The sequence below is a fragment of the Gymnoscopelus braueri genome (assembly GCF_963280865.1).
Source record: "Gymnoscopelus braueri genome assembly, chromosome: 21".
NCBI lineage: Eukaryota > Metazoa > Chordata > Actinopteri > Myctophiformes > Myctophidae > Gymnoscopelus > Gymnoscopelus braueri.
The window spans coordinates 17,660,695-17,687,829 of record NC_137623.1 but is presented as its reverse complement, the minus strand read 5'-3'; the positions used below and the strand labels follow the sequence as shown (position 1 = coordinate 17,687,829).

At 42.5% G+C, this 27,135-nt stretch overlaps 2 protein-coding genes across 2 annotated transcripts; one reads left to right on the top strand and one right to left on the bottom strand.

Moving 5' to 3' along the window:
• Positions 1-630: 630 nt before the first annotated feature.
• LOC308076798 (stonustoxin subunit beta-like) lies at positions 631-4,598 on the top strand. Its single transcript, XM_080417280.1, has 4 exons — positions 631-815; positions 1,825-1,875; positions 2,361-2,637; positions 3,416-4,598. The coding sequence occupies exons 2-4, from the start codon at positions 1,873-1,875 to the stop codon at positions 3,991-3,993; spliced, it is 858 nt and encodes a 285-aa protein (XP_080273406.1). The 5' UTR covers positions 631-815; positions 1,825-1,872; the 3' UTR covers positions 3,994-4,598.
• A 1,522-nt stretch (positions 4,599-6,120) lies between these two features.
• LOC308076906 (uncharacterized protein) lies at positions 6,121-25,470 on the bottom strand (the record flags this gene model as incomplete). Its single annotated transcript, XM_080417423.1, has 22 exons — positions 6,121-7,034; positions 7,123-7,246; positions 7,340-7,567; positions 8,183-8,458; positions 8,859-9,053; positions 9,503-9,772; positions 10,287-10,373; positions 11,337-11,617; positions 13,865-14,215; positions 14,575-14,955; positions 15,096-15,589; positions 15,646-16,162; positions 17,664-18,560; positions 18,651-18,774; positions 18,870-19,097; positions 21,242-21,517; positions 21,607-21,801; positions 22,323-22,592; positions 22,911-22,997; positions 23,993-24,287; positions 24,421-24,551; positions 25,375-25,470. 22 exons carry the CDS (start codon positions 25,468-25,470, stop codon positions 6,121-6,123), a joined length of 6,717 nt encoding a protein of 2,238 aa, XP_080273549.1.
• Between the last annotated feature and the right edge of the window lie 1,665 nt (positions 25,471-27,135).

Below are 27,135 nucleotides of genomic sequence, written 5' to 3'. Positions count from 1 at the left end.
TGGAAAAAGTTAAATGTACTTGAGTAAAAGTACAAAAGTATTGGTATCAAAAAAGTACCAAAAGTAGAAAGTACTTATTATGCAGGACGTCCCATTTCACAAGTTTTCAAATGTATACAAATGTATAAAAAAAAATCTGAAAATAGCAGATCTACAAGCTCACAATGTGTCGCATTGTGAGCTTGTAGATCGGCTATTTCCAAATGCCCGAAATGTATATAGGGCCGATGTGGTTACTGCATGTTTTGTAATAATAATCAAAATCTGCAAAGTAACTAGTAACTAAAGTTTTCAAATAATTGTAGTGGAGCAAAAGTGCAATATTTGCCTCTGAGAAGTAGTGGAGTAGAACTAGAAGTGCTGAAAATTTGAAATACTCCAGTAAAGTAAAAAAAATACCTCAAAATTGTACTTAGTTAGTACTTAGTCTTTCTTGTTCATTCCTTTGGTCTTTTATTGTCTCTGTGTGTGTTGTCTTCTCTCCTTGATCCATGATCATATCTGAATTGTAGATTGTGTTTGTATGTATGTGTGTGCATGCGTTTGTGTGTGTGATTGGTAGATTGTGACTGACCAGTTCCAGTTGTTGGGTGTTGGTTGGTGGATTGTGTGAGTATAGGAGGCGTCCTGGTTGCTGATTGGCCTGGGGAGGACAGCTTATACTGTAGGATATAGGTGCAGTCTGGTTTTCCCCTAGGCCAGGGGAGGGCCAGGGTGTAACACTGTGTACACTTCCACTAGACTACACACAACATTCAACTATTACAGTTCAATGTCTACTGTCAAGAACCATGGACGGACAGAACGCATGACAAGTAAGGACTTGAAATGGTGTTACATTGTACAATAGAAGCGTATGTCTGTACTATCTTCATTGAATAGCTCCAAATTTTGCCTATTTGAAGCAGTTCTTCATTAATAGTCCTAAAAAAGTAAATTGAAGAAAAAAATTAAGACATCCTGCACTCTGGCTACAAAAATGTAAAATATTCATTATGGTGCTTCAGTGTAAAAAAAAACACATGTCCTTTTGTCAAACTAAAAGAAGAAGACAAATAACAGTATAATAAACAAATAGGGCAGTAAAGAGGGCAATTGTTTCACAGTGAGGAAGTTCAGAAGTCTCCTATTGTACTGCATTGGAGAGCTGACGGAACTTTACTTTGTTTCTTTGACAAGTGTGTACATCTTGTTCTACTTTGGATTAATTCATTTTGTAACCACTGGGTGGGATCCATTGATTATCTCCATTAAATAGAATACAGTCACACTTACAACATTCGTGCCAAGCGAAGGCACAATGTCATTCTTTCTACAACATGGAGCTCTCATTTAGCATCAATGTTGACACATCAGAGCTCCATCAGTCTCTGGAGCCTGGAGATACGGTGGTTAATGTGTGTCCTCTAGTGGACACATGGGGGAATGTCTCAACATAGTAAAAGACTACATTAAAGGCCATTGTCGTGCCAAATTGTGTATCCCCATCATTCAGAACATGTCCCCCCTTTGCAAGAGTGTGTCGAAATATGTTGTATTATGCACTATGTACGTAGAAAGCACAATGTTAGAATCACCTCCTTTTTCTTCTCCTTTTCTGAAAAACAACAAAATGATGGAGCTTGCGCAAAAACGAATTTCACCCACTTCTTTTACACCTGTAAACCTGTGGTGTAATGTGACAATAAATGGATTATTATCACGTTCTGTTTTTCCATTTCCTGAACCGTAACAGTTTTGGACATACAAAGTTTCCACATTGATGATATACATATTGTGTTTAAGGCTCTCTATGTCGTTCTCTCTCTCTCTCTCTCTTTCTAGTGGACACATGGTGGAATCTATCAACATTAAAACTACTGTAAAGGACACATGGTAGGCTCATTTACAACAGAATGATCAAAAACTTTCTCGGCCAGTGTTGAGCATGCTGAAATAATCTGTAGATAGTCACTGTATGTAGGAAGACTGCAGGTATGCAGTTATTTTGTGTGAATTTAGAGTTTAGTCATTAATCTGATTGTATCTGAAGTTTAGTCACTTAAACGTCACACTTCCATTCTGATGCTACTTTTGGATGTTGTCATAAATGTTTGTAGAAATCCTCAGTTATCGTGTGTGTATATCTAATGTAACATTGTTTACACAGTGTGTTTAATCTAGTTGGCTTTGCTTTCACTGCCCTATATGAGTCTATTTATAAATAAAGTAAATGAATCCAAGTCGTTTTTAGAACCATTGAATATAGAAATGTACAGTACATTAATTCCCTGATGTATGTAAAGTTTGTGTTAAGTGTCTTCACACCCAAAACATTAAGACAATGAAGCTGAGACCTTAACATCCTCTGTGTGTACCAGGCATCAGTCGTAGAGACACTTGAGGAACGTATCTTGAAAACTCTGAAGGAGCTTGGAGATGAGGAGTTTGTGGAGTTCAAGTGGCATCTGCGACAGCCTGTAAACCTTGAAGGCCTCCAGCCGCTCCCAAAGAGCAGCCTGGAAAAAGCTACGAGGACAGCCACTGTGGATCTCATCATACAGGCTTACCGCTGTAATGGATCTCAGATCATGCTGAATATTCTGAGGAAGTTAAACAGGAATGATCTATTGGAGATAATCGACATACTACATACAAGTAGGTGAAGAGAGGCTAAACATGTTTAGTTAAAGGAGAATTTCGGACTAGCCTTTTTCTTACCTTTATATGATGTTATTATATCCTAGGACGAATGGTACAGTAGAATTTTTTCATAACTACATCCGAGTCCGCCGCAGCTAAAAGCGGAGGGTCCATGCTCTAGATCGCGTATTTTAATAGCTTCCTTTTTTTCTCCTAATGTTCATAATGACAGAACACTGTCCACGGTGTTTTTGTCTCAAATGGGCCGCCGTAGTGTCACAGGTGAAATCTCGTCTCTCGAGACTTCCGGAGGGCCGCATTCAACACAAACACCATGGAGAGCGTTCTGTCATTATGAACGTCAGATCTCACAAAAAAATAAAAGAAATAAAAAATATGCGATCTAGAGCATGGACCGTCCTCTCTGATAGAAAAAGGCTAGTCCGAAATTCCCCTTTAACACTATATTTAAAAACCCTGGTAGATTTTGTAGATATTCTTATCTAGAGGGGGAAAGTAATACTTCCCCCTCTCTGTCCACTAGTGTTTGCACATATCAGAGAGTTGTGCAGCTACCTCTCTCAAATAGGGCCAATAGTAAACAAACATTTATTTCAATAGGATAGATTCAACTCTGTGGGTTAGCTGGGTAGTAATACGTTTTGCTCTCTACCACTACGATGGGCTGTAGAACAAGGTACTTGACCACTATAGCCTTCTCCAATCGAGCCAATATGTATCCATATGATGCACTCAGTGAATTAGGTTGCTTACTATGTTGTTTTTTCTTCAGATTACCGTCATCTCACTCTGGATTCAAACACAGTACACAGAAGACTTCGGTTTGTGAACAACAGAGAGGTGAAATGGAACAACGGTGAAGAGATGTCATATCGTGATCATCCACACAGATTTGTGGATAATGAATGGGCCGCCGAATGGTCACAGGTTCTGTGTACAGAGGGTCTGACTGGACGCTGTTACTGGCAGGTAAAGTGGATAGGAGATGTTTCTATAGCAGTGACTTACAGAGGAATCGGCAGGAGTGGAACGGATGATGGCTGTAAGCTTGGATTCAATGACAAGTCCTGGAGTCTGAGATGTAATCATAACGATGACAAATACACCGTCAGACACAATAAGAAGACAACTGACATCTCTGTCCCTCGCACACCCTCTGACTACTTCAATAGAACCAACAGAGTAACAGTGTATCTGGACTATCCTGCTGGGACGCTGACCTTCTACAGAACGTCCTGTGACACACTGACACACCTGTACACCTTCAACTGCAGATTCACTGAACCCCTCTACCCTGGGTTCGCATTGGGATGCTGCTGTGCCGAAGTTTCTCTATGTCAGATAATGTAGAATGGAGGAACATACACACACAAAGGCTTAATTCTCGATGCATCAGACTAATCATTTAATAAAATGGCACACGTGTTAAAAAAAAGATACTGTATGAGTAAATAGTATGAGATGTGCTGATGGAAGAATCCTTTTTACTCAATACCATTAGATGCACCAGTTCAGCAAACAAAAACTTTTCAAAAAAAAAGTCTGCCGCGTGTTTGTCAGCTCCTCTCTGTTCTCTTAGAAACCGTATGACTTTTTATCCAGCACACTTCCCATAGCCAGCGGTCCATCCACATGTGATTCCTTGTATCAGTACTTTTTTCACATGTATGAGGTTTGTCATTTACTTGTTCACATTGTTGTTTAGACAGATGTTAGGCTTGATGTGTACCTGCTATGCTAGTTACTTAGCAGCACTTAATGTTTTTTTTGGCACTCAATTTACTTGTTCTGTCACTTTGCTGTAGTTGACTACGGTTCATGTCATTTACTCCCATCTTGGACTTTTTAAGTAGCTCTGAATTAAAGAGTCATTCAATCATGATTTGCTTTCTTCATTACATTATTTTGTTTTCATTGCATATTCATTTAATAGTATTCTCCTTGTTCATACTTTATGGTATGATAATTTGTGCAAGTATAATAGTTGAATAGTTTGGTCGTTGATACGCCGTCATTGTTCCTGTGTGTTCATATTCATAGTATTCTTATGACAATATGGCCACAGCTCATTGGTCATGGTTGTTATGTCAGGATAAATCAGTTACTGATTTAATTACAATCATCTGTTTGACATCATGATTCTAAACTCTGAATTGTTGGAACAAATTCAACAACTCCTGACTCCTAAAGAAACATCACAAAGACATCACATCATATTGTTAAGATCTGATATATGTCTGATCAACCAAATAAAAGAGGCTGCATGACAAACGGAAGCAACACTGCTGGCATGTATAACAAAATGGTTTTTTTAATGAATTCCATTTGAAAAAAAAATTGCTATGGCTATAGATAGCAAAGCAGCATGTGAGGCAGAAAGTTGAAAGTTTAAGTAAAACATTTGAAATGCATGAAGTTATCTTATTCCAGTCTAGTTTGACGTCCAGCATCAGTCCAATCGATTAGTACTCATTGATTGCAGTGGTGTAAAGTAACTAAGTACATTTACTCTAGTACTGTACTTAAGTAAAATGTACTTTACTGGAGTATTTCCAGTTTTCAGTGCTTTTACTTCTACTCCACTGCATCTCAGAAGCAAATATTGTACTTTTACTCCACCACAATTCTTTGAAAACTTTAGTTACTAGTTACTTTTTAGACTTTGATTATTATCGCAAAACACACTAACCACTTCAGCCCTCTATACATTTCGGCCATTTGCAAATAGCAGATCTACAAGCTCACAATGCATCACGATGCGACACATTGTGAGCTTGTAGATCGGCTATTTTCAAAAGATTGTTTATACAATTTTGAACTTGTGAAATGGGACATTTTGCACAATGAGTACTTTTACTTTTGTACTTTAAGTATATTTTGATACCAATACTTTTGTACTTTAACTCAAGTACGCCAGGGACATTTGGGTCAATGACTCTTTCACTGTCATGGCCTTAACACATCACACCTGCAACATAGCCAACAAAGGCAATGTCTTTCGGCTAATTCCCATCGGGGTCGCCACAGCGGATCATCTGCTTCCATCTGTTTCTGTTTGGAGCATCTCTTATCGAATCCATAAACCTCCTCTTTGGCCTTCCTCTTCTCCTCTTACCTGGCAGCTCCATCTTCAGCATCCTTTTCTCAATGTACCCCCTCATCTCCCACCTCATGTCCAAACCATCTCAACCAGGCAGATAATATAGTCTCATTTAATGCATTATACCTACATACCTACCTACCTATTCACCTGGTAATGCTGTCACCTCTGTTGATAAATTTGCATGTGTGGCCGCTGGCCATAGATTGCTGTTTTGTGACGTTGTGTATAGGGTACTAAAGCGAGAACAATAGCCTAGTGCTCGTGCACACAGCGTCATCTAAATGGCGTTCCGACGGTGAATAAATCCCCACCACACCGCTGGTGAGGAAATGGCATTAGTGATAAACCACTCATTGACTTCTTAAATATTATCGCTATGTCTTGGTGGTGCCTCTACCGATGATGGACTTCTTTGTGTTTCTCTCAGGTCTCAGCAGGATGTTATAACACTTTGGTCCAAACAGTGACACCAAAAGACCAAAACTAGATGCTAAAATAGCAAATACCTCCACTACATCTGCATATTTGCCTGGAGAGCTAATATATGCTGGTATGAAGGCTATCCACACAGCACAGAAGATCAACATGCTGAAAGTGATTAACTTGGCTTCATTAAAGTTGTCTGGAAGATTCCTGGCCATGAACGCTAGGACGAAGCTGAGGAGTGCCAGTAAACCAATGTAACCCAGTAACACTGAAAAACCAACTGTTGATCCCACGACACACTCATAGATTATCTTATCATTGTAGTATTGTGTGTTTTTATAAGGAGTTGGTGAGGCAGACACAAGCCAGGCTGTGCAGATTATTGCCTGGATGGAAGTAAGAGCCAGAACTGTTCCTCTCTGCTGCATAGCACCGAACCATTTCAGAATGTCTGCACCCCCAGGCTTGGAGGCCTTGAACACAGCCAACACCACCATAGTCTTAACCAGGATACACGAGACACACAGCACAAAGCTGATCCCAAATGCTGCATGCCTCAGCTGACAAGTCCAGAGTGTGGGACGGCCAATGAACAAAAGTGAGCACAAGAAACATAGTTTGAGTGACAGCAAAAGAAGGAAGCTGAGTTCTGAGTTGTTGGCGCGTACCATGGGTGTGCTTCTATGATAGATGAAGATTCCCAGGACAATGGCACAGATAAGTGTGCCCAGCAATGAGATGGTTGTCAAGGAGATACCCAGGGCCTCATGGTAGGAGAGGAACTCCAGGCTCTTAGGGACACAGTGGTCACGATGGGGACTGGACCAGAAGTCCTCTGGACAACTGGTGCACTCTATAGAGTCTAATGAAGACAGCAAGGTTAAAATTATAGAAGTACAGTATTGTCTTAAATATATCCTATTGTACATTGCTCCGTAATGTAAACCTACCAGTCTCATTGCTGATCTCTCCCTCAGAACAAGCAATGCAGTCAAAGCAGCAGACAGGTTCCCCTTTCCTTCTGGCCACACGGGTTCCAGGGGAACAGCTCTCACTGCACACTGACCGAGGAGGCTACAGAGGAAAGTAGCAATGATAATTGAAAAAAAAAATTAAAACTAAATTGCATTCACATCAACATTAACTATTTTAGAATGCCATATTGACCTTTGTAGATTCAAAGTTCCAGACGATTCTGTCTTCATCAATGATGAGTTCTTCACCTGCAGAGGCTGACTTCTTGACCACACCTACATTGAGAACCTTTGTGCTTCCATCAGGGAGCCACGCCCAGTTCATGACATCATAGATTGGTAAAGCATCACCGTTTTCATCAAATGATACATGATCACCAAATGATGTGGTGAAGTTGATCTTTTCCAGGTAATACATGAGCTAGAAATGGTCATGAGCTAAATTATGAAGAGCAAACTTACTTTAAGGATAGTTCACCCAAAAAAAATATGCAAAAAAAAAACTTATTTTCAATCAATTACAGACCCCATGAAGCCTTGAATTCATGGAGATTTTTTAGTTTTTGTCGCATTCATGAGCCAATAATTTGATGACCGGTGGAAAGATGCTAATGTCTCCGGCAGGAGACTCAAAGTTGACACTTTGAGTCTCCCACCTAATTATTGGCTTAGGAATGTGACAAAAACTAAAACATCTCCATGAATTCAAGTCTCCATAGGGTGTGTAATCGATAGAAAAAAAGATTTGGGAACATTCATATTTTAGTCAAAATGTGGGGCATTAAACCATCTGACCATTAAAAAAGAGGGCAATACAGGTTTCCAGCATGTGTCTTCAACATAGTAAGTATAAGGATCCCCCAAAAATCTTCTATGTAACTGTGTTAGTGTTCCAAATACTAATGAACATTTACTGCCATGCATTTAGTATTGCTATACATCATTATAAGCAAATTGCCATCTTTACATATTCATTAATATTCTAAATTTGAGTCCAACTAGCAGCATTAACAGGTAAACGGAATTAGTATTACACCTGCCATGGCTGTATTGTCTGCAAACTGGCACAGCTGTCCTCAATGAAAGGCCCTCTTCCTAGCACACATTGTAACATGTCATGGAGAGCATGGGCCAGAGCATACACGGCCTTGTACACATTGTACTCTGGTCTGAGGTCAGACACATCCAAAAGGGCAGTTTCTGCTATCGCTAGATCCTCTTGTCCAGTACACACCCTTCCACCAGCATGCACCCACCCTGATGGAAGGGGCGCAAATTTACACTGAAATGTGTGCTCCCAAAACTGCCTCACCTGAAGGAACACAATGAAGACTTTTAAGCATGAATATAATACCTTGTGAATATATAAATATCTCATGATCCACATGGAAACGGCATGGCTTCATGTAGGCATCATGTACAGTAGCCAGTGTCAGTAATCTATTTGGGCAAGTTTCAGGCCAAAATTAACTTCCACTATTTTAACATCTAATTACATATTTCCCAAAAATCTTAAATAGTGCGATAATTTTTTTTAAGGTATATGTTGGCCTACTGGCAGTGTTCACAAGAGATTTGGCACTGATCGGTTCAACTGTTTGCGAGATTAGCTCCAGACAAAGAAAAGACGGCTAGCCTCTTATAAAGCCATGCCATAAAAACAGATCAGTATGTTATTTCAGCTTAAATATTCAATTTAACTAAAGACTCACTATGGTGTTGTCATGGCTGTTTTCAGGATGTATTTTCAACAAGAAGTCCTTGAGACCTGGTATCTCTCCACGACGGATGGCAATGCCCAGGGTGCCTCTCAGGTATGGCATGAATTTGGCAGTCTGGAGTCCAGTATATGTTGTCCAGGCCTCACTGGCCATCCATTGCAGACCTGTCACATTCTGCTTTACCACCTAATGTGTTCAACAAAATATATAGGTATAAAGTAGGGATGCACAATTAATCGGTCATCATATCGGTATCCGCAATATCCGCCTGAATAATGCAATATCGGTATAGAATCGATACAGAAATAATATATTGGTAGCTGAATAATTCAAGAATTACAGTTACTGTATATCAGGTGTAAGTTATACCTACTGGAAACGTCTAGTGCAATATTGGTATTGTATTGGTCCGTTTGACTATGTAATTAATGTGTAATCGGCCAAATTTAAAGACACATGGAATGTAATGTCATTAAAATAACCTAATTAGTAGTGAGGCATGTGAATTGTGTTATTTGTTTGCTTATGCTTATTGCAATGCTTGCAATCTTTTTTATATATGAAAATAATAACTCAAATATAACTCATTTTGGCTTTCTTATAATTACGAATGCCTAAATTAGCATATATCCAACCTCATCCATGAGATGAACCATATGGCCCTCATATGCAAATGCAATGACCACACGAGCTGTGGATCTCTTCATCCCAGTGACAATCCTCTGTAGTTCAGATGGGTCATGGTCCCAGGGCAGAACCTCCACATATGCCAGACAACCCAAACCAGACAGTGCCAGCTCAGACTCCAAGGATCGGGCAGCGTTGCGTCCATAGTCATTATCAGTAAACAGCAGTCCTGCCCAGGTCCACCCATACCGCCTCATAACCTGGAGCATAGCTTGCACCTGGATAAATAATGGAGGGAATAGTGCTTACTAAGTAAATGTACTACTATGTGAATAATAAGCACTGCTTAGACTAGGTTATTCACATAGTACATTTGTGAATCTCCTGCACAGATTCCACAATCCTTCTCTGTTGACGCTATCACCAGAGACCTTCTGGTGACAAAGGCTTAGCCTTAGTTTGTTTATTTGAAGAGGTTTTCTTTATACTTTATTTATTTCATCTGGGATATATCTTTTAAAATTCATTCATTTCATTTTAAGATAAAATATATTTAAAGTTAATATTTTACAAAGAAAAAAAGTATATGCCTTAATGTGTACCTTACAGTTACAGTAATGTATCTACCTCAGGAATACAAATGCATTATTTAATTTGATATAGTATTGAAAAGAGGATAAGAGAAAATACAGTTGGTAAAAAAAATTGTAAGAGGGATGGGACTAGAAGGATGCTTTGGTTAAGTGTGTGGAACATATACTACTTGATACCAACAGATCTTTAGAAATTCACCTGGAAAGCATCACTTGGGATTGTTCTAAAGAAGGATGGGAATGTATCCTGGTCACTCAGACAGGAGCAGGTGGAATAGTGACTTACCTGAAAAAGACACAAACATCTGTTCTGTAATACACCAGATTCATTTATTTTATTTTTTATTGTTTCCCTTGCAAGCAGAGCATGTGATAACCTTCATAATCACAATGTAGTCTTCTAGACCCTGTACTACTCCGTTGTGCTCTTAAGCACCATGGACAGCGACTCTCAGAAAACTCACAGCAACCAGGTTTTAGCCCCTAATGAATTACCTGGCAAATGTACAGTATACTTTTTTTATTAAGAAATATTAAGATTAGATTAAGAAAAACAAGTAGGCTGACAGCAATAAAGTCTATGGGGTTATCACTGCCACCGCCCCCCCCCCCCCTCTTCTCTCTCTGCCTTTCCCCAGCAAAATGTGTTATTGCGTCAAAATCAATTTAACCACTTTAACCCTACATTAGAAAATAGCTGATCTACAAGCTCACAACGTGTCATGATGCAACGAGAAAAACAAGAAATAAGAAATAAAAAAGTCTAATATCTGTTCAGAATTAAGAGTGGGATCTTGCGAGACCAGGCACATACATTGTGCGTACCTGTTGCAAATGTTTATTGCATCATAACTTTGTAACCTTAGGCCTATTGTATGTATTGATCACAGTGATTGATATATAGTGTTTAAGGTTACACATACAATGTCCATAGCATTCTGTATATCTCTCCAAATACCTTACACCCCAACTCAATTATTATATAAATAAAATACATTATGTTATATCTGACTATAACACCAACCCAACACGGGGCCAAAGGATGCATGCATTGACACATGCATGCATTGTACTCAGACCTTTTGAAAACATGCTTCATGATCCATTCATATCCTCTGCTGCAAGTAAATACTTTATAATAATACTAAATATGCCTTTCAAGCTGTACAAATACATTTGTAAATAACCAAATAACCAAAATGACGTATATAAAATTGGTGATGTTAAGGGGTTCAAGTAGGAAACTTACCATGGACACTCTGTACAAACCTAATACACTAGAGATGGCAATAGAATGTGTTGAGGTTTCGTCACCCACAATTCCAAGTACTGGAGGGGAGCCAACACAGCTCTCATCCAGCTGAAACTGCTCCTCTCCCCCACTGACCAATGACAATGCTGCACGAAATGCACCTCCAAGAGTGAGACAAGTATCATAGAGACTATATCCCAGAGTCACATTGGGTAGTAGGCTGGGGTTTCTGTTGATCTCAGAAATGGCAAAAGCCATGGTCTGGGCCTGCCTGAATCCTGCAATATCAAAACTAACACGCAAAATGTTTAATTTATCTTTGTATAAATATACAACATCAACTAATCCTATACTATGCATAACAACAAGGTCACTGTTCTCATGCTTGCTATTGCATTTGTGATACTCACCCGTAGCAAGTGAGGTCTTGCTGCTTGGAGGTGAAAGACAGCTCAGGGAAGACAGAGGAGAAGTGGATTGTAAACAAGCCACCTAGAATAAAGTCTCCAGGCCTGGAAATTCTGTTGAATTTAAACTGTGCCTGTAACTCACAAGAAGTGGAAGGTGAAGAAGACAAAGGAGAGAATGAAGAGAACAACATCAAGGTCAAGTACAGGTCATGTAAAAGCAGGTGTGTGTCTAGAGAAGCCCTCATGACTGCCCTCTGTCTAATCCCCCCGTTGTTGCATTTTATAGACAGCGCTAGCCCATCCTAGCCTGGTAAACCACCCCCCCCCCCCCTCTGGAAATCTCATTTCCATTTGATTTCAGTAGTGAGTCTGGCATGAACTCCTATTTGTCTATTTGGCTGTGGGCTGGAGCTGGGCGGGAGTAGTAGTGTTGACTGACAACCCCTTCAGCCAATCAGCAGTTCGTACCACCACAGAGCAACGTGACGCAAGGGGACTTTTAAAAGGGCCATGCCGAAAATAGGTTGCTTTATACGGACATGACTATCACTGCCCGCCCCTAGTTCTCTGAATGTTAATTTTTAAATAGGCTCTGTCAAGTTTTAATGGCCGCCGTTTGTTTTCGCTCGGCTGCACTTGGCTCCATTCGGATTCACTCGGGTTCCACCTGATTGGCCAACGTCCGCAGACTCACTCCTGAAATCAAATGCAAATGAGATTTCCGGAAGGGGGATGGTTTACCAGGCTAAGCCCATCGCCTGTGTCAATTTATGTCATTACACCCATCTGGGCAGAGGTAGTAGTAGGTTCAGGGCTTAACATACACGCATCAGCAATCGTTTCATAAAAAAATATCTCTCCGGGGCTACATTGGCAAAGGACTAAACTAATTATGGATTTTAGAAAATATTTTCAAAAAGAAAAGAAGACAAAAAAATACAAAAAGAAAGAAAAATCACATGCAGCCTTTATGTTTGTTTGATATTAGTGTTAGTGTTTTTGGCACAGTGGTTTAGATCTGTTTGTGCAGGCAAACACACAGAGTTTATTTGCCTCTTTCATTTGTTAATAACTGTCACAGTCCGCTCCTCGGGCCGTGGACTTTGACTTTGTTATTTAGACCTTGAATGGTCGTGGACACTTTAGGCCGGTTAGGCCGACTTTATTATTCAGACCTTGAATGCCTTATATGGTCGTGGACACTTTAGGCCGGTTAAGCCTAAAGTGCTGCATGTTCTACATAATGCATGTTCTATTTGTATATTTGTATTGTTGTTACTCTGTTGCCTTTTGCCCTGATGTTGTCTTATTTTGTAGTATTGTTTCCTGTCTGCCTTGTTTAATGTTTCCTGTCTTGTCTCTCTTACCCTTGATTAGCTATGTTCTCCACCTGTGTCCTGTTGTGCCCCAGCCAATCCTTGTGTTGATTTGTCTTGTGTTCACCTGTGTCCAGTTAACCCTGTGTCTATATATATATTCCCCTGTATGACAATTATTTGTCAGGTTGTCGTTTGATGTTAGTACTGTACTTAGGCTGAAAGCCATCTGTATATTCTGTTCCTGTTTTTGCCTGCCCCATTATGTCTCAGTTTGGTTAATAAACCTCGAAACCTTTTGAACCTTGATCCTTGCTTTGGTCGTACTGCTTTTGGGTCCTTCGAAGTCATTCCTGACAATAACACCATACAAACTAAATGAAATTATGTTTATTGGATACCCGCTTCGGTTTTATCTACTTTCTTTTCCCTTTATTTATTCAGGGAAGCCCATTGAGAGCATGCTCTCTTTTTCAAGGACACCCTGATAACAACATATACAATACATACATAATGAGAAACAATAACAAACATTTGAATCACATTACAATGTCACAGATGCAAATAAACATAGTGTTACATGAAACAGGTGCAGGCACTACAGTATGTAGTGCGTCCTCAAGAAGCACCCTGAATGTCTCTATTGAGACCAATCGCACCAGTTTCAGAGAGTCCTGAAGTTTGTTCCATTTGTGTGGAGCATAATACATGGAAGGGTGAGGGGAGGGGGGGATGAAGGCGAGGAACTCTGGTGACCAGGCTGACGCAAACCACCGTCCCTGGTAGAAGCCACCAAAACCGAGGGAGGGGGCCGCGTCAGTATAGAGTTGTATGTCGTGAGGGTTGGAAGTGATCGTGTCATAGAATAGGGTGATGCCGTTCCAGTTAGTGAGGAGGTGAAGCCAGAGGCGGAGGTCTGTGCGGGAGGAGTGATCGATTGTGACGTTGTCGTGCAGATTGGGAACGGAGGAGGCTGTGGTGAGGAGGTGAGAAATGAAGGGACGACCTTGGGGGATGATGCGGAGTGCAAAGTTGATGTGGCCGAGTAGGGCTAACAACTGTCGTTTGGTGCAGATGGGGGCCAGGAGGTAATTGTGCAGGAGGAGGGTGATTCTGTTTAATTTCTCCGGGGGGAGGGAGGCCTCGAAAGCTATAGTATCGAGGGTGATGCCCAAGAACTCGAGGCCGAGGGGGGCTCGACGACCAGAAAGTCGTCGAGTAGGTGAACGAGGTGGGGGATGTGATGGTTATTTGACAGGATCCAACAGAGGGCTTCGGAGAGTGAATCAAACAGTTTGGGGCTACTTTTGCAACCGAAAGTGAGCCTAACGGCAAAGTAAAAGGAGCCCTTCCAGGCCACCCCGAAAAAAGGCCAAAAGTCGGGGCGTAAGGGCAGTACCTTAAACGCGTTGGTTATATCTGCTTTGGAAAGCATGGCCCCGTGACCGGCGAGATGGATAAGGTTTATTGCGTGATTGACGGTGGAGTATTTCATGGAAAAATCGTGACTGGGGATGGTGCTGTTAATGCTGGGGATGTGAGAGTTGTGGGGAGAGGAGAGGTCCATGATGAGGCGCTTCTTCCCCGAGTACTTGCGGGTCGCCACGCCGATGGGGCTGATCCGGTACACGGGGAATGGTGGTTTGTCGAAGGGCCCCATCATGAACCCCTCCCTTACCTCCTTGGCGATAAGGGTGTCGACTGCGTCTGGGTCGATGATGGCGGATTGCAGGTTGTGGCAGGTGTGGGATGTGGTGGGGGTGACGGTCAATCCGGGGTGGAAACCGTGAGTGAACCCGTTGATTAGGAAGTTAACAAATGGCCGGTCGGGGTGATTGCGGAGGGCAGTGGTGAGGGCTGGGATAATGATGGGGGTTTTGAGGTATCGTGCTAGTCACGCGGTAGGAGTGGATGTGGGGTTGTGGGGGCAGGCTGGGCGAGCGTGAGCTCCCCCGCAGAACGAGCAGACGTGGAGGAAACGGCATGCAGATGAGGCGCAACTGGCGTCATTGAAGTTGTTGCATATTTGCCTGCCTGCCTGAAACAGGACGGGCCTCCCCTAGCGTCGTTAGCGTTAGAGGGCTGAACGGAGCGGGAGAAATTGGAGGAGGATAGCCTGGGGACTATGGAGGGGGGAGGTGCTGCGGATCGACTGCGGGGGAAAAGGGGTGGTGGATTGGTGGTAATGGACAGAAGTGGTTTGCTATTTTGACGGGGCTTTTGGGTGGCCGTGGTGCAGACGGCGGACGGGTGGGAGGGGGCTCCACACAGGTCGCAAGACCTGTGCCTGCCTGAAACAGGACGGGGGACCGTGAACACCCTGCAATAAAGTTCACGGTCCAGGGCCCCCCAGTATGTGTTAGTGTTGAACTGCTGTATGCGGGCGGCTGCTGCGGTGGCGAACAGCACATGATAATTGTAGTACCCCGTGCCGCCGAACCGAATGGCCGGCTCTAATACGTTGAACAGATACTGGTCCAATTCGGCCCGATGGCCGGGGTAGACTGACCCCGACCGCAAGGCCCTGGAGGAAAGGGGGGGGAAAGGGAGGGAGGGAGGAGGGGAGGGAGGATGGCGCACAGCGCCGCTCCGGGAGGGGAAGCAGCCAGCTGTGCTGCACAAGAGGAGGAGGCAAGGTGTGCCTTCCTGTTGGGGGGGCGGGGGGGGGCGCTGTGCCGTCCGGATGGAAGTGGACAGCTGCGCAGGGAAGGGAGGAGGGGAGACAGGGAGGGAGGGGGGGGAGGGAGGGAGGCGGAGTCGGAGCGTCGAGCCTGCGTGGGCGGGGCCGCTGGAGCGGCTGATCCTGGAACCGCTGTGCTGAGATGGGCCAGGTAGGCCTGGAATAGGTCGGCCTTACGGTCCGCTCTTTGGTAGGGTACCCCCCTCGCCGCGAGCACCTTCTGTAGGCCGGCGACAGTCCACTTGGAGATTGAAGGCAGCGGTACGGGGCCGTGCGAACTGCCGCCGGCTGCGACGGCACCGCGGCGAGAGGAGGACGCGTCCGCGGGAGCGCTCCGCTGATCCCGCCTCGGCTGCGCTGGAGGAAGCCGATGTTCGGGTTCTGACCCGCGGACGTACGACAAGGAGAAGCTTGACTCTGACACCGTATGGGAAAACGGTGACGAGAACAACTCCTCGTCGTCGGAAGCGTGTACGTGTAACTCACGCTCGTCCATGGCGGAACGGCGGAGGACGCACGCTAATACTACCTGATATAAGCTACAAACACTTGCACTGTTGTATTTAGTTTTAGCTTTAGGATTTGTTTAGCAACAGTGCTGCTGCTGAGATGTTATGAAGGAATGAAAAGGAACAAAGGAACAGCGCTTTACCTGCTGTTTAGGAGCGAGAAAGGCGATGGCTACTTGCTTGTTGGTTTGTTTGTTTGAAAACGCAAGCGAAATCAAACAGGTAAGTGATACGATAGCGGGTGTATTTATACTGTGGTGATTGCTACGTGGATTGGCTGAGAGATAAGCAGCGCAGGTGAACTTGATCATGAACGTGAGTGGCTGAGCAGAGGGCGGTCTCTACTCCCGAACCTACGTTGAACACAACTACATTATGTGTGTGCACGCACAAGCACAAGCACACGCACACGCACACGCACACACACACACACACACACACACACACACACACACACACACACACACACACACACTCAAGGCATGTTCGTCTCTCAAACGACCACTATAAGCCACTTGCATTTAGTGTTTCCACGTAGAGAGATCATGCGAACTAAACTACACACTAAAATACTACCCCTTTGGAAGTGAATGCAACTCGTTTGGCTCTTTCATTTGTCAATAACACAGTGTTACTGACAAATTAAAGAAGCAAATAAAGCGGGCGTCTGTTAAATACAAATGTATATGTGTAGTATACAAACTTTTTTCCGACGTGTTTATTTTGGGTTCCGGCTTGGATCAATGGAACTAAGTATACTTTATTTATCGGAACCATAATAATGAAAACTCACAATGAAAAATACCATGATTTTACATAATATCTTGTTATATTATACAGGATAGACTTTAAAGGCAGGGTATGATTATCTTTGGTTAAAATAAGTGTTAAATAGCTCTATATTCTGATCATTCAATGCTATAGAGCGTTTGTTCAGTAACAGGAGTCTCCATGTCTCTCCAGCTCTTTATGAAACAGTGTAGTCTACAGTGTTCTGCTATTTCAGGTCAGGATACCAATTTTATCCAATCAGGAAAGAGAACTCACTCAGACAGGATACAGATTAAACAAGTGAAATTGGAAGAGATGACAAAATTGGAACTCTCTCCTGATTGGCTGAAAGTTTGTCACCTACCTGAAAATGTATTTTCTGTTTATTAAAGAGCTGGAGATACATGGAGACCCCTGTTACTAAACAATCACAATGATTACTCAGAATATAGTGCTTTAACCTTTTAACAAAAAAATATCGCTTACCCTACCTTTAAGGGAGAATAATCAACTTTATACAAATGTTTTCTTCATGATAGATATTAAAATATCAAATATATCTATATACACTTATTGTTACGAAATACGAACATAAAATGTATTGTCATTGATTTCTTGGTTCTATGTCTTGGTGTCACCTCGACCCATGATGGACTTCTTAGTGTTTCTCTCAGGTTTCAAAACGATTATGTAACACTTTGGTCCAAACAGTGCCACCAAAATGCCAGAACTAGATGCTAAAATAGCAAATACCTCTACTACATCTGCATATTTTCCTGGAGAGCTGATATATGCTGGTATGAAGGCTATCCACACGGCACAGAATATCAACATGCTGAAAGTGATTAACTTGGCTTCATTAAAGTTGTCTGGAAGATTCCTTGCCATGAACGCTAGGACGAAGCTGAGGAGTGCCAGTAAACCAATATAACCTAACAACACTGCAAAACCAACTGACGATCCCACCACACACTCATAGACTATCTTATCACTGTGGTATTGTGTATTTTTATGAGGAGTTGGTGAGGCAGACACAAGCCAGGCTGTGCAGATTGTTGCCTGGATGGAAGTAAGAGCCAGAACTGTTCCTCTCTGCTGCATAGCACCGAACCACTTCATAATGTCTGCACCCCCAGGCTTGGAGGCCTTGAATACAGCCAACACCACCATAGTCTTTATCAGGATACACGAGACACACAACACAAAGCTGATCCCAAATGCTGCATGCCTCAGCTGACAAGTCCAGAGTGTGGGACGGCCAATGAACAGAAGTGAGCACAAGAAACATAGTTTGAGTGACAGCAAAAGAAGGAAGCTGAGTTCTGAGTTGTTTGCGCGTACCATGGGTGTGCTTCTATGATAGATGAAGATTCCCAGGACAATGGTACAGATAAGTGTGCCCAGCAATGAGATGGTTGTCAAGGAGATACCCAGGGCCTCATGGTAGGAGAGGAACTCCATGCTCTTAGGGACACAGTGGTCACGATGGGGACTGGACCAGAAGTCCTCTGGACAACTGGTGCACTCTGTAGAGTCTAACAAAGATGACAAGATTAAACGGACAGACAAGTACAGTATCGTCCTAAAGATACACTACTGTTCATTACTACATAACTTAAACCTACCCGTCTCATTGCTGATCTCTCCCTCAGAGCAAGCAATGCAGTCAAAGCAGCAGACAGGTTCCCCTTTCCTTCTGGCCACACGGGTTCCAGGTGAACAGCTCTCACTGCACACTGATCGAGGCGGCTACAGAGGAAAGTAGCAATGATCAATTTTAGTCTAAACTGAATTACATTCACATCATGAGCTCAGTATTTGCTATTTTAGACAGCTGAAGTGACCTTTTTAGATTCAAAGTTCCAGAAGATTCTGTCTTCATCCAGGATGAGTTCTTCACCTGCGGAGGCTAACTTCTTGACCACACCTACATTGTGAACCTTTGTGCTTCCATCAGGGAGCCACGCCCAGTTCATGACATCATAGATTGGTAAAGCATCACCATTCTCATCAAATGATACATGATCACCAAATGGTGTGGAGAAGTTGATCTTTTCCAGGTAATACACAAGCTAGAAATGGTGATGAGCAAAATTATGAAGAGCAAGAGACTATAAAACCTATTGTATACTGTACAATATACACAATAGTTACAATGACAGGGAGTGTTGTGTTTTGAGCAGCTGCTCAAAATATTACTTGTGCACTGTACATAGGGAAATTTATTTCGATGAACAATTTGCATTTGAAATTATTCAGGCACCACTGCAAATCAGGTTTATAGCTGAGTGCTGAGTGGTTAGTGAGCCCGCCTAGGGAGCCAGAGGCCCTGGTTGCCCCAGGTACGATTCCAGGCCACGCCAGCATATGTGTCGATGAAATGAAATTTGTCCCTGAGCAAGACTCTTAACCCCTAATTGCTCACAGGCCCTCATTGGAAACAAGCCCGCAAGGACTTTCATGAACGTCCTGTTAAAAAGGAATTATCCTATTCCTCATGTGCAATGGCCTCCGTTTCACTCATATTATTGAGTTTGAGTTTTGCAACCGCCTTCTTCAAATCCCACCAGAGATTTTCTAAGTCATGAGACTGTGACAGCTCAGCCACTGTAGAATATTCCAAGCTTTACAGTTGGAAGCATTGTTCGCAAATTCAAAGTTAAAGAAACAGTGGCTACACTAAAGGAAAATCTTTCTATCAACAGCTGCCACCAGACTGTTGAGGAGCAGAAGACCCTTGAGTGACTTCAAAAGAGGTTTGAGGTTTCAGTTTGCTCAATAAGGTGCATAATGCCCGAACTCCAAGACGCACACCACTACTGATCCAAAAGCACAAAAACAGTCTACTCCAATATGCTCAAACCCATACAAATAAGCCACAGAATGTGTGGAGTGATGACACAAAACGAGTGATGACACAAAACGTGAGAATTTTGGGCGTATGGATCAGTGGTATGTCTGGAGGAAGAAGAATGAAGCAATATGCTGAAAAGAACACTTTGCCAACAGTGAAGCATGGGGGTGGCTTAGTGATGCTCTGGGGCTGCTTTGCTTTGCTTTTTTTGCCTCTGGCACTGGAAAGCTGCACCGTGTTGAGAGCAAGATGGATTCAATCAAGTATCAGGAAATCCTAGGAGAAAATGTCATGCCGTCTTTGAGGAAGCTGAAGCTTGGGCATCACAGGACAATAATCACAGACTTTTTTGTGTTATGCTTTTAGCTCAAATGTCTGACTGTACCTCATGCTGTTTACATATCTGTCTAATAAAGTATTAAATCACAATTATACCTTAAGTCTATTAAGGCTTGGTTTCAGAGGAAGTTCTGGAAGATTCTAGAGCGACCATCACAGTCTTCTGACTTGAACCCCATAGAAAATCTCTGATGGAATTTGGAGAAGGCAGTTGCAGAACACAAACCCAAGAATATTTGCAGGGATGGAGTATCAAAGACACTTGTCATAAAGGGCCGGACTAATTTTTAACCTGCATTAGTCAATCTTGCGTTGAATTTGGAGAAGCCACTTGTAATATTAGTTGTGTTGAGCTATTTAAATTGTTCTAGTTCGATTCGTTCATTTCAAACAGTTGACAGTTTGAGAATTGTGCCAATTAACCTGATTTGCAGTATAGGGACTAAATCATTTCAAGTGCAACTATATATGTATGCTTCTTGCACATTTGACACTACTGAAAAAGATATGCATACCTTCTGCTCTTGCCTGTTTTAACAATTTTGTGCATTAAAAGAACAGAAAAAAGTACTTAAAACTAGAATGCACTGGCAAACTGTGATGATTGACAAAAATAAATTGTGTTTGTGTTTTGAGCAAAGAAACTCTCAGATTTGAAACATTCACTGTCTGGGAGTTAAATAGAGGGCATTATGTTTTTTTTTGTTTTTTGTGTTTTTGTTGTTTTTTACCAACATGGTCTTCTGTGTCCCAGCATGTAGTAACTACCTCGACATATAAGTACTGTATATACCCCAAAAAGCCTTCTGCCAAACATCGACACACATTTACAACCAGGCAATTAGTATCACTATACCTGTGCACTATAAGAACATAATATAACTATAAAAAATATTGCATTTTTCATCCTACTATATATTTTTTTCTTGCTTTTTAACAATGTAATAGTCACAAATTCATTATTATTCTAAATGTGAACCCAACTAGAAACATCAACAGGTAACCTGTGAAATAACATTACACCTGCCATGGCTGAATTGTCTGCAAACTGGCACAGCTGTGCCCAATGAAAGGCCCTCTTCCTGGCACACATCGTAACATGTCATGGAGAGCATGGGCCAGAGCATACACAGCCTTGTACACATTATACTCTGGCCTAAGGTCAGACACATCCAAAAGGGTAGTTTCTGTTGTTCCTAGGTCCTCTTGTCCAGTACACACCCCTCCACCAGCATCCATCCACTCTGACGGAAGGGGAGGAAATTTACACTGAAACGTGTTCTCCCAAAACTGCCTCATCTGAAGGAACAGGATACAAACATAAATATAATAGCTTGTGAATGAAAACAAAATTGCAACTTAAATACAAATTGAACCAAAAGACTCACTATGGTATTGTCAGGGCCATTGTCAGGATGTATTTTTAACAAGAAGTCCTTTAGACCTGGTATCTCTCCACGACGGATGGCAATGCCCAGGGTGCCTCCCAGGTACGGCATGAAGTCTGGAGTCTGGAGTATAGGATCTGTTGTCCAGGCCTCACTGGCCATCCATTGCAGACCTGTCACATTCTGCTTTACCACCTATACATATATATATATATATATATATATATATATATATATATATATATATATATATATATATATATATATATATATATACACACACACACACACATGATTATTTGTGTGCTTATTATGCAGAGAAGTATTGAGATCGAAGGCAACAAATGTACAATTACTGAACATTTAAATTGATTAATCTGAGAAAGTGATTAAATTGCATAGCAGTTCAAAACAAGACGGGCCTAATAGCAGCGAGACGTCCTTGTGAATCTCTAACGTAATATTATTGAGATCATATTGATTGCACATTTGTAAGAAATGTGGTGTTGATCGGTGAAGTGGTTTGCGAGAATAGTATTAGTCACACAGATGGACGGAAATACACTCTTCTAGGAGGCTCTTTGGCGTCACGCCATAATTCAATTGCAAACTATTTTCTAGATGCAAGGATGTCAATTCAATATGAATAATTTCAGAATCAGAATCCTTCTATTTATAATCATGAATCCCTAAATTAACATGTATCATATCCAAACCTCCTCCATGAGATTAACCATATTGCTCCCATGTTCAAATGCAATGACCACACAAGCTGTGGATTTCTTCATCACAGTGACGATCCTCTGAAGTTCAGCTGTGTCATGGTCCCAGGGCAGAACCTCCACATATGCCAGACAACCCAAACCAGACTGGGCCAGGTCAGATTGAAATGACTGGGCAGCATTGCGGCCATAGGCATCATCAGTAAACAGTAGTCCTACCCAGGTCCACCCGAACCGCCTTATAATCTGGAGCATAGCTTGGACCTGATGGATAAATAATGGAGGGATAAGACCTGATTAGGTTAGATTTTTCACATACTGTAGTGGCAAATCAGTGAACCTCCTGCATAGATCCCAGCAGTATCATACACAAATGAGAAATGAGAGGCGATATGCAATATCAATTAGGGATGTGTGTGTGTGTGTGTGTGTGTGTGTGTGTGTGTGTGTGTGTGTGTGTGTGTGTGTGTGTGTGTGTGTGTGTGTGTGTGTGTGTGTGTGTGTGTGTGTGTGTGTGTGTGAGTGAGTGAGAGAGATATGTACTACTTGATACCAACAGATGTTTTGTCTGTAGAAGATCACCTGGAAAGCATCACTTGGGATTGTTCTAAAGAAAGAAGGGAACTTATTCTGGTCACTCAGACAGGAGCAGGTGGAATAGTAACTTACCTAAAAAAGACACAAAAGATATGTTCTGCAATATAGTAGATTTTCTCTGAACAATTTCCCCTTGCGAGCAGAACATGTTAGTGGAGCAGAGCAGGGAGAAATACTGCTAACGCTCAATCCCCCACTAATCTGCTCAAACTCGCTCACCACTCACCTAGTTTCCCCCCGCTTGGTTCACATTTCCAATTACAGCAAAAAAAAGAAAAAAGAACGGGCTGCATTGTGTTTTGCTGCGACCACACAATGGCAGCTTTTGCCATCAGGAGGCCTGTTTCAGAAACCAATTGGACCACAATGCCATCTTTTGACAAACATGTAGACTACCCTATATTCACAGCGTAATGTCTAGAGATCCTATATAGACCCCTTAACAGACGACGTCACACTGGTTGCAAGTGTCATACTGGTTGCAAATGAAACCCATTCTGTCAGGTCTCGCTAGGGCGCGCAGCACTATCCAACACACATGAGGGGGTTGGGGTGCGACAGGTTGAGAATTGATTGCATGAAACAATCACCTGTGCATCCAGTCTCAATGTTGGTAAACAAATAATTGGTCTATAGAATATGATACGAACCTTTCAGTACCCTGGACAGTGACACTCACAAACACTCACACCATGCAAGTTTGAATCCTTAATGAATCACAGGGGCAATCACCTGCACCCGTGGACCCCCCCCCCTCCTCTCTCTCTCTCTCTCTCTCTCTCTCTCTCTCTCTCTCTCTCCTTACGGTTGCAATGCTATAAAACATATAACATGCTGAATATCACACCAATAATACAAATCTGCTTCATGCTCCATTCAAAGTCCGCCAGCTCCACTTACATGCAACTGCCTGCAAGTAAATATTATGTTCTTTGTCGGGCTGTGGATTGTGGAAAGACTACATACTGTTTATCATTATATTATATTTGTAAATAACCAAAAATAGCCTAAAATAAGCCACCAACTAAATTGGTGATGGTGAAAGGGGGTTCAGGTAGGGAACTTACCATGGACACTCTGTACAAACCTAATACACTAGAGATGGCAATAGAATGTGTTGAGGGATCGTCACCCACTATTCCAAGCACTGGAGGGGAGCCAACACAGCTCTCATCCAGCTGAAACTGCGCCTCTCTCCCACTGACCAATGACAATGCTGCACGGAATCCAACTCCGAGTGTGAGACAGTTATCATAGAGACTATATCCCAGAGTCACATTGGGTAGTAGGCCGGGGTTTCTGTTGATCTCAGTAATTGCAAAAGCCATAGTCTGGGCCATCCTGAACCCTGGAATGTCAAATCTAATAGATAAAATGTCACTGTAACCTTGAATATTTATCTAATTATCTTTGTATAAATATACAACATCGAATAATCATATGATACTATATATCAAAACAATGTACTCTGTTCTCTTGCTTGCTTGATACTCACCCGTAGCAAGTGAGGTCCTGTTGCTTGGAGGTGAAAGACAGCTCAGGGGAGACAGAGGAGAAGTGTATCGCAAACAAGCCACCCAGAACAAAGTCACCAGCCTTGTGAATTCTGTTGAATTTAAACTGTGCCTGTAACTCACAAGAAGAGGAAGGTGAGGAGGACAAAGGAGAGAATGAAGAGAACAACATCAAGTACACGTATGAAAGCATGTGTGTGTCTGGAGAAGCCCTCATGACTGTCCTCCTCTGTTTAACCCATTTTCCAAATCCTTCCAGGTCCAGTTGATGATTTTTATACACAGGGCTAGGCCATCCCCTGTGCCAACGTATGTCATTACATAATCACAACAGCCTGGCAGGGCAGAGGCAAAAGTAGAGGCAGGACTTACATCAACAATCCTTTGTGCCAATAACATCTCACCAGGGCTACATTGGCAAATAATTCGTTTTTTTCCAGTGAGTCTTTATCGCACATTGTTTAGATCTGTTTGTGCATGAAAATCATAGAAAATAAACGAGAGGAAGCCGTAGAAGCATACCCTACTTTATCATCAACTTAAAAAATGTATGGGACCATTATTTACAAATTGCATATCACGGTAATTGAAAATGTAAACTAGTGATTGAACTTATGAAGTATTTATGACAGTGTAAAGTCTAGCCAAATGTGAAAACACAGAAAGCGACATCCATAATCTATCCACTTTCCTCACATCATGCCTGCGCAAAATCGCACATATTCTGGCCCAAGACCATCTCAAACAGTAAACTTCTCAACATCACCCAACAAGATGACATGCACAGCATAATCAATAGATGCAGGTGGACCTGGATTGGCCATGTCCTCAGAACGCGCTCTCAAGAGTCGCATTACACTGGACCCCAGAAGGCAAAAGAAAGAAAGGGAGGCCTAAAACGACATGGCGTAGGGCGACCGAAATTCGCCACACACGTCGCAGACGACCTGAGGGAGAGCAGTGCCCAGCGTCGAGTCGGTCAGATCAGGAAAGGCTCTGGCCATGGCCCAGATGAGCAAACTGATTGCCATGGCAACCCCAGGCAACCCCAGCCCAGAGTGTAGAAGAGAGAGTAACGTCACGCTTTGATCTCGCCGCAAAGCGGGCTCCTATGGGCTATAGTTCCAAACATTGGAACTATCTCATTGAGATAGACAGAGCACTTCCGCATTCCGTTCTTACAATGGGAGTCGACGCTAGTGTCAGAACTCTCTTTATGGCTCTGCCCCAGCCTATGCTTGATTTGGCAAATTCCCCACACCTGTTGAAGTCGCCACACCTGCCATTTGATTACTAAGTCAGTCCACTTTCCACAGTCAGTTTACACTTTACACATTCTCCACAGATGTTTACCACTGCACAATGAGTTTTCAGAACCACCGATCCCCTCAATATGCCCATATATGGGTATACCCATATATGGCCATATACCGATAACATCTGGGATCTCCATATATGGCCACAAAAGGGACACAGACAGACAGACAGACAGACGGTTACAATGGGTGCTCTGACAACAGCGGTATAATGGGTATTGCATAACAGGGTGGAGCATGCATTTCCTATTTGCATCGTTCCTAACTTGCATCGTTCACGAGTAGGCCCAACGGGCACCTATCTAGTATTATAAATTGTTGATGTCATGGTATATTTAACATTTTGACAGTATTGAATTCATTCATCATGTAACCAATTGCAGTTAATGCAAATATAAAATGTTTAAACATCCGTTCTCACTAAGGGACACATCTCTTTGTTGTCTAGATGAAGTAAAAAATATTTAAAAAACATTGTCTTGATAACTCTACACAGCAGTTTACAAAACTCATTTGCATGATTATATGCATGGACTTCTCTCACATTCACATTCACATTAGGGCAGCAGTGGGCGCTAGGCGGTACCCAGCAGGGATGGAGAGATCTACTACTCCATTGTGAAATCATGCTATCATTTCTATCTACTCCCATAGGGTATTTTCTCTTGATTTTGTGTGTTCATTTGTTTGTTTGTTCTTAGTTTTTTGAGGCCACACACAACTTATGACTCTAAGCCTAAATCAATGCCTGTGCACTGTTTAAATACTATGGATAGATGGAAATCTTGGTCTGGACATTGCCCTTTTTCTACAACAACCTAACCATTGCCCCATGGCAGTGGTGGCTTATCCAACGGGCTTGAGGTGCTGAAGCACAGGGCACCAACCTTGGGGGGGGGCACCAAACGGCGTGGGAAAAAAATAAACGGCGAAAAACGGCGGGAAAAAATGCTCCCGAGGGGCACCGAACCGGGTCCGCGCCGCTACCCCCCCCCCCCCCCCCCCCCCCCAAAACGCACAAAACGCTCCCGGGGGGCACAGATCCAGGTCCAAGCACCGGGCACCACGAAGGGTTAATCCGCCCCTGCCCCATGGTGGTAAAAAGTAAAACAAAGAATAAAGAAGAAAAAACCTGTTGCTTAACAAGAACACTACAATTTCAGCTTTAATTTACATACTATGAAGCCATCTGATTTGTCACTTGGCAAGTATATCCCTGTTTCTGTGTCATCACTCTGGCCATGTGCCATTAATCCTTGCCTCTCAAGCCCAGTTACACACCTGTCTCCATTCCCTCTCAGCCCTGACAATAACTCACCTGTGTCCACTTCACTAATCAGCTTGCAGCCTATAAAGCTCATTCTGTTCCCTTCCAATAGC

Coding starts and splice junctions, on each gene's coding strand:
- LOC308076798 (XM_080417280.1), top strand. Junction 2,638..3,415: donor AATCGACATACTACATACAA/GTAGGTGAAGAG, acceptor TTTTTTCTTCAG/ATTACCGTCATCTCACTCTG.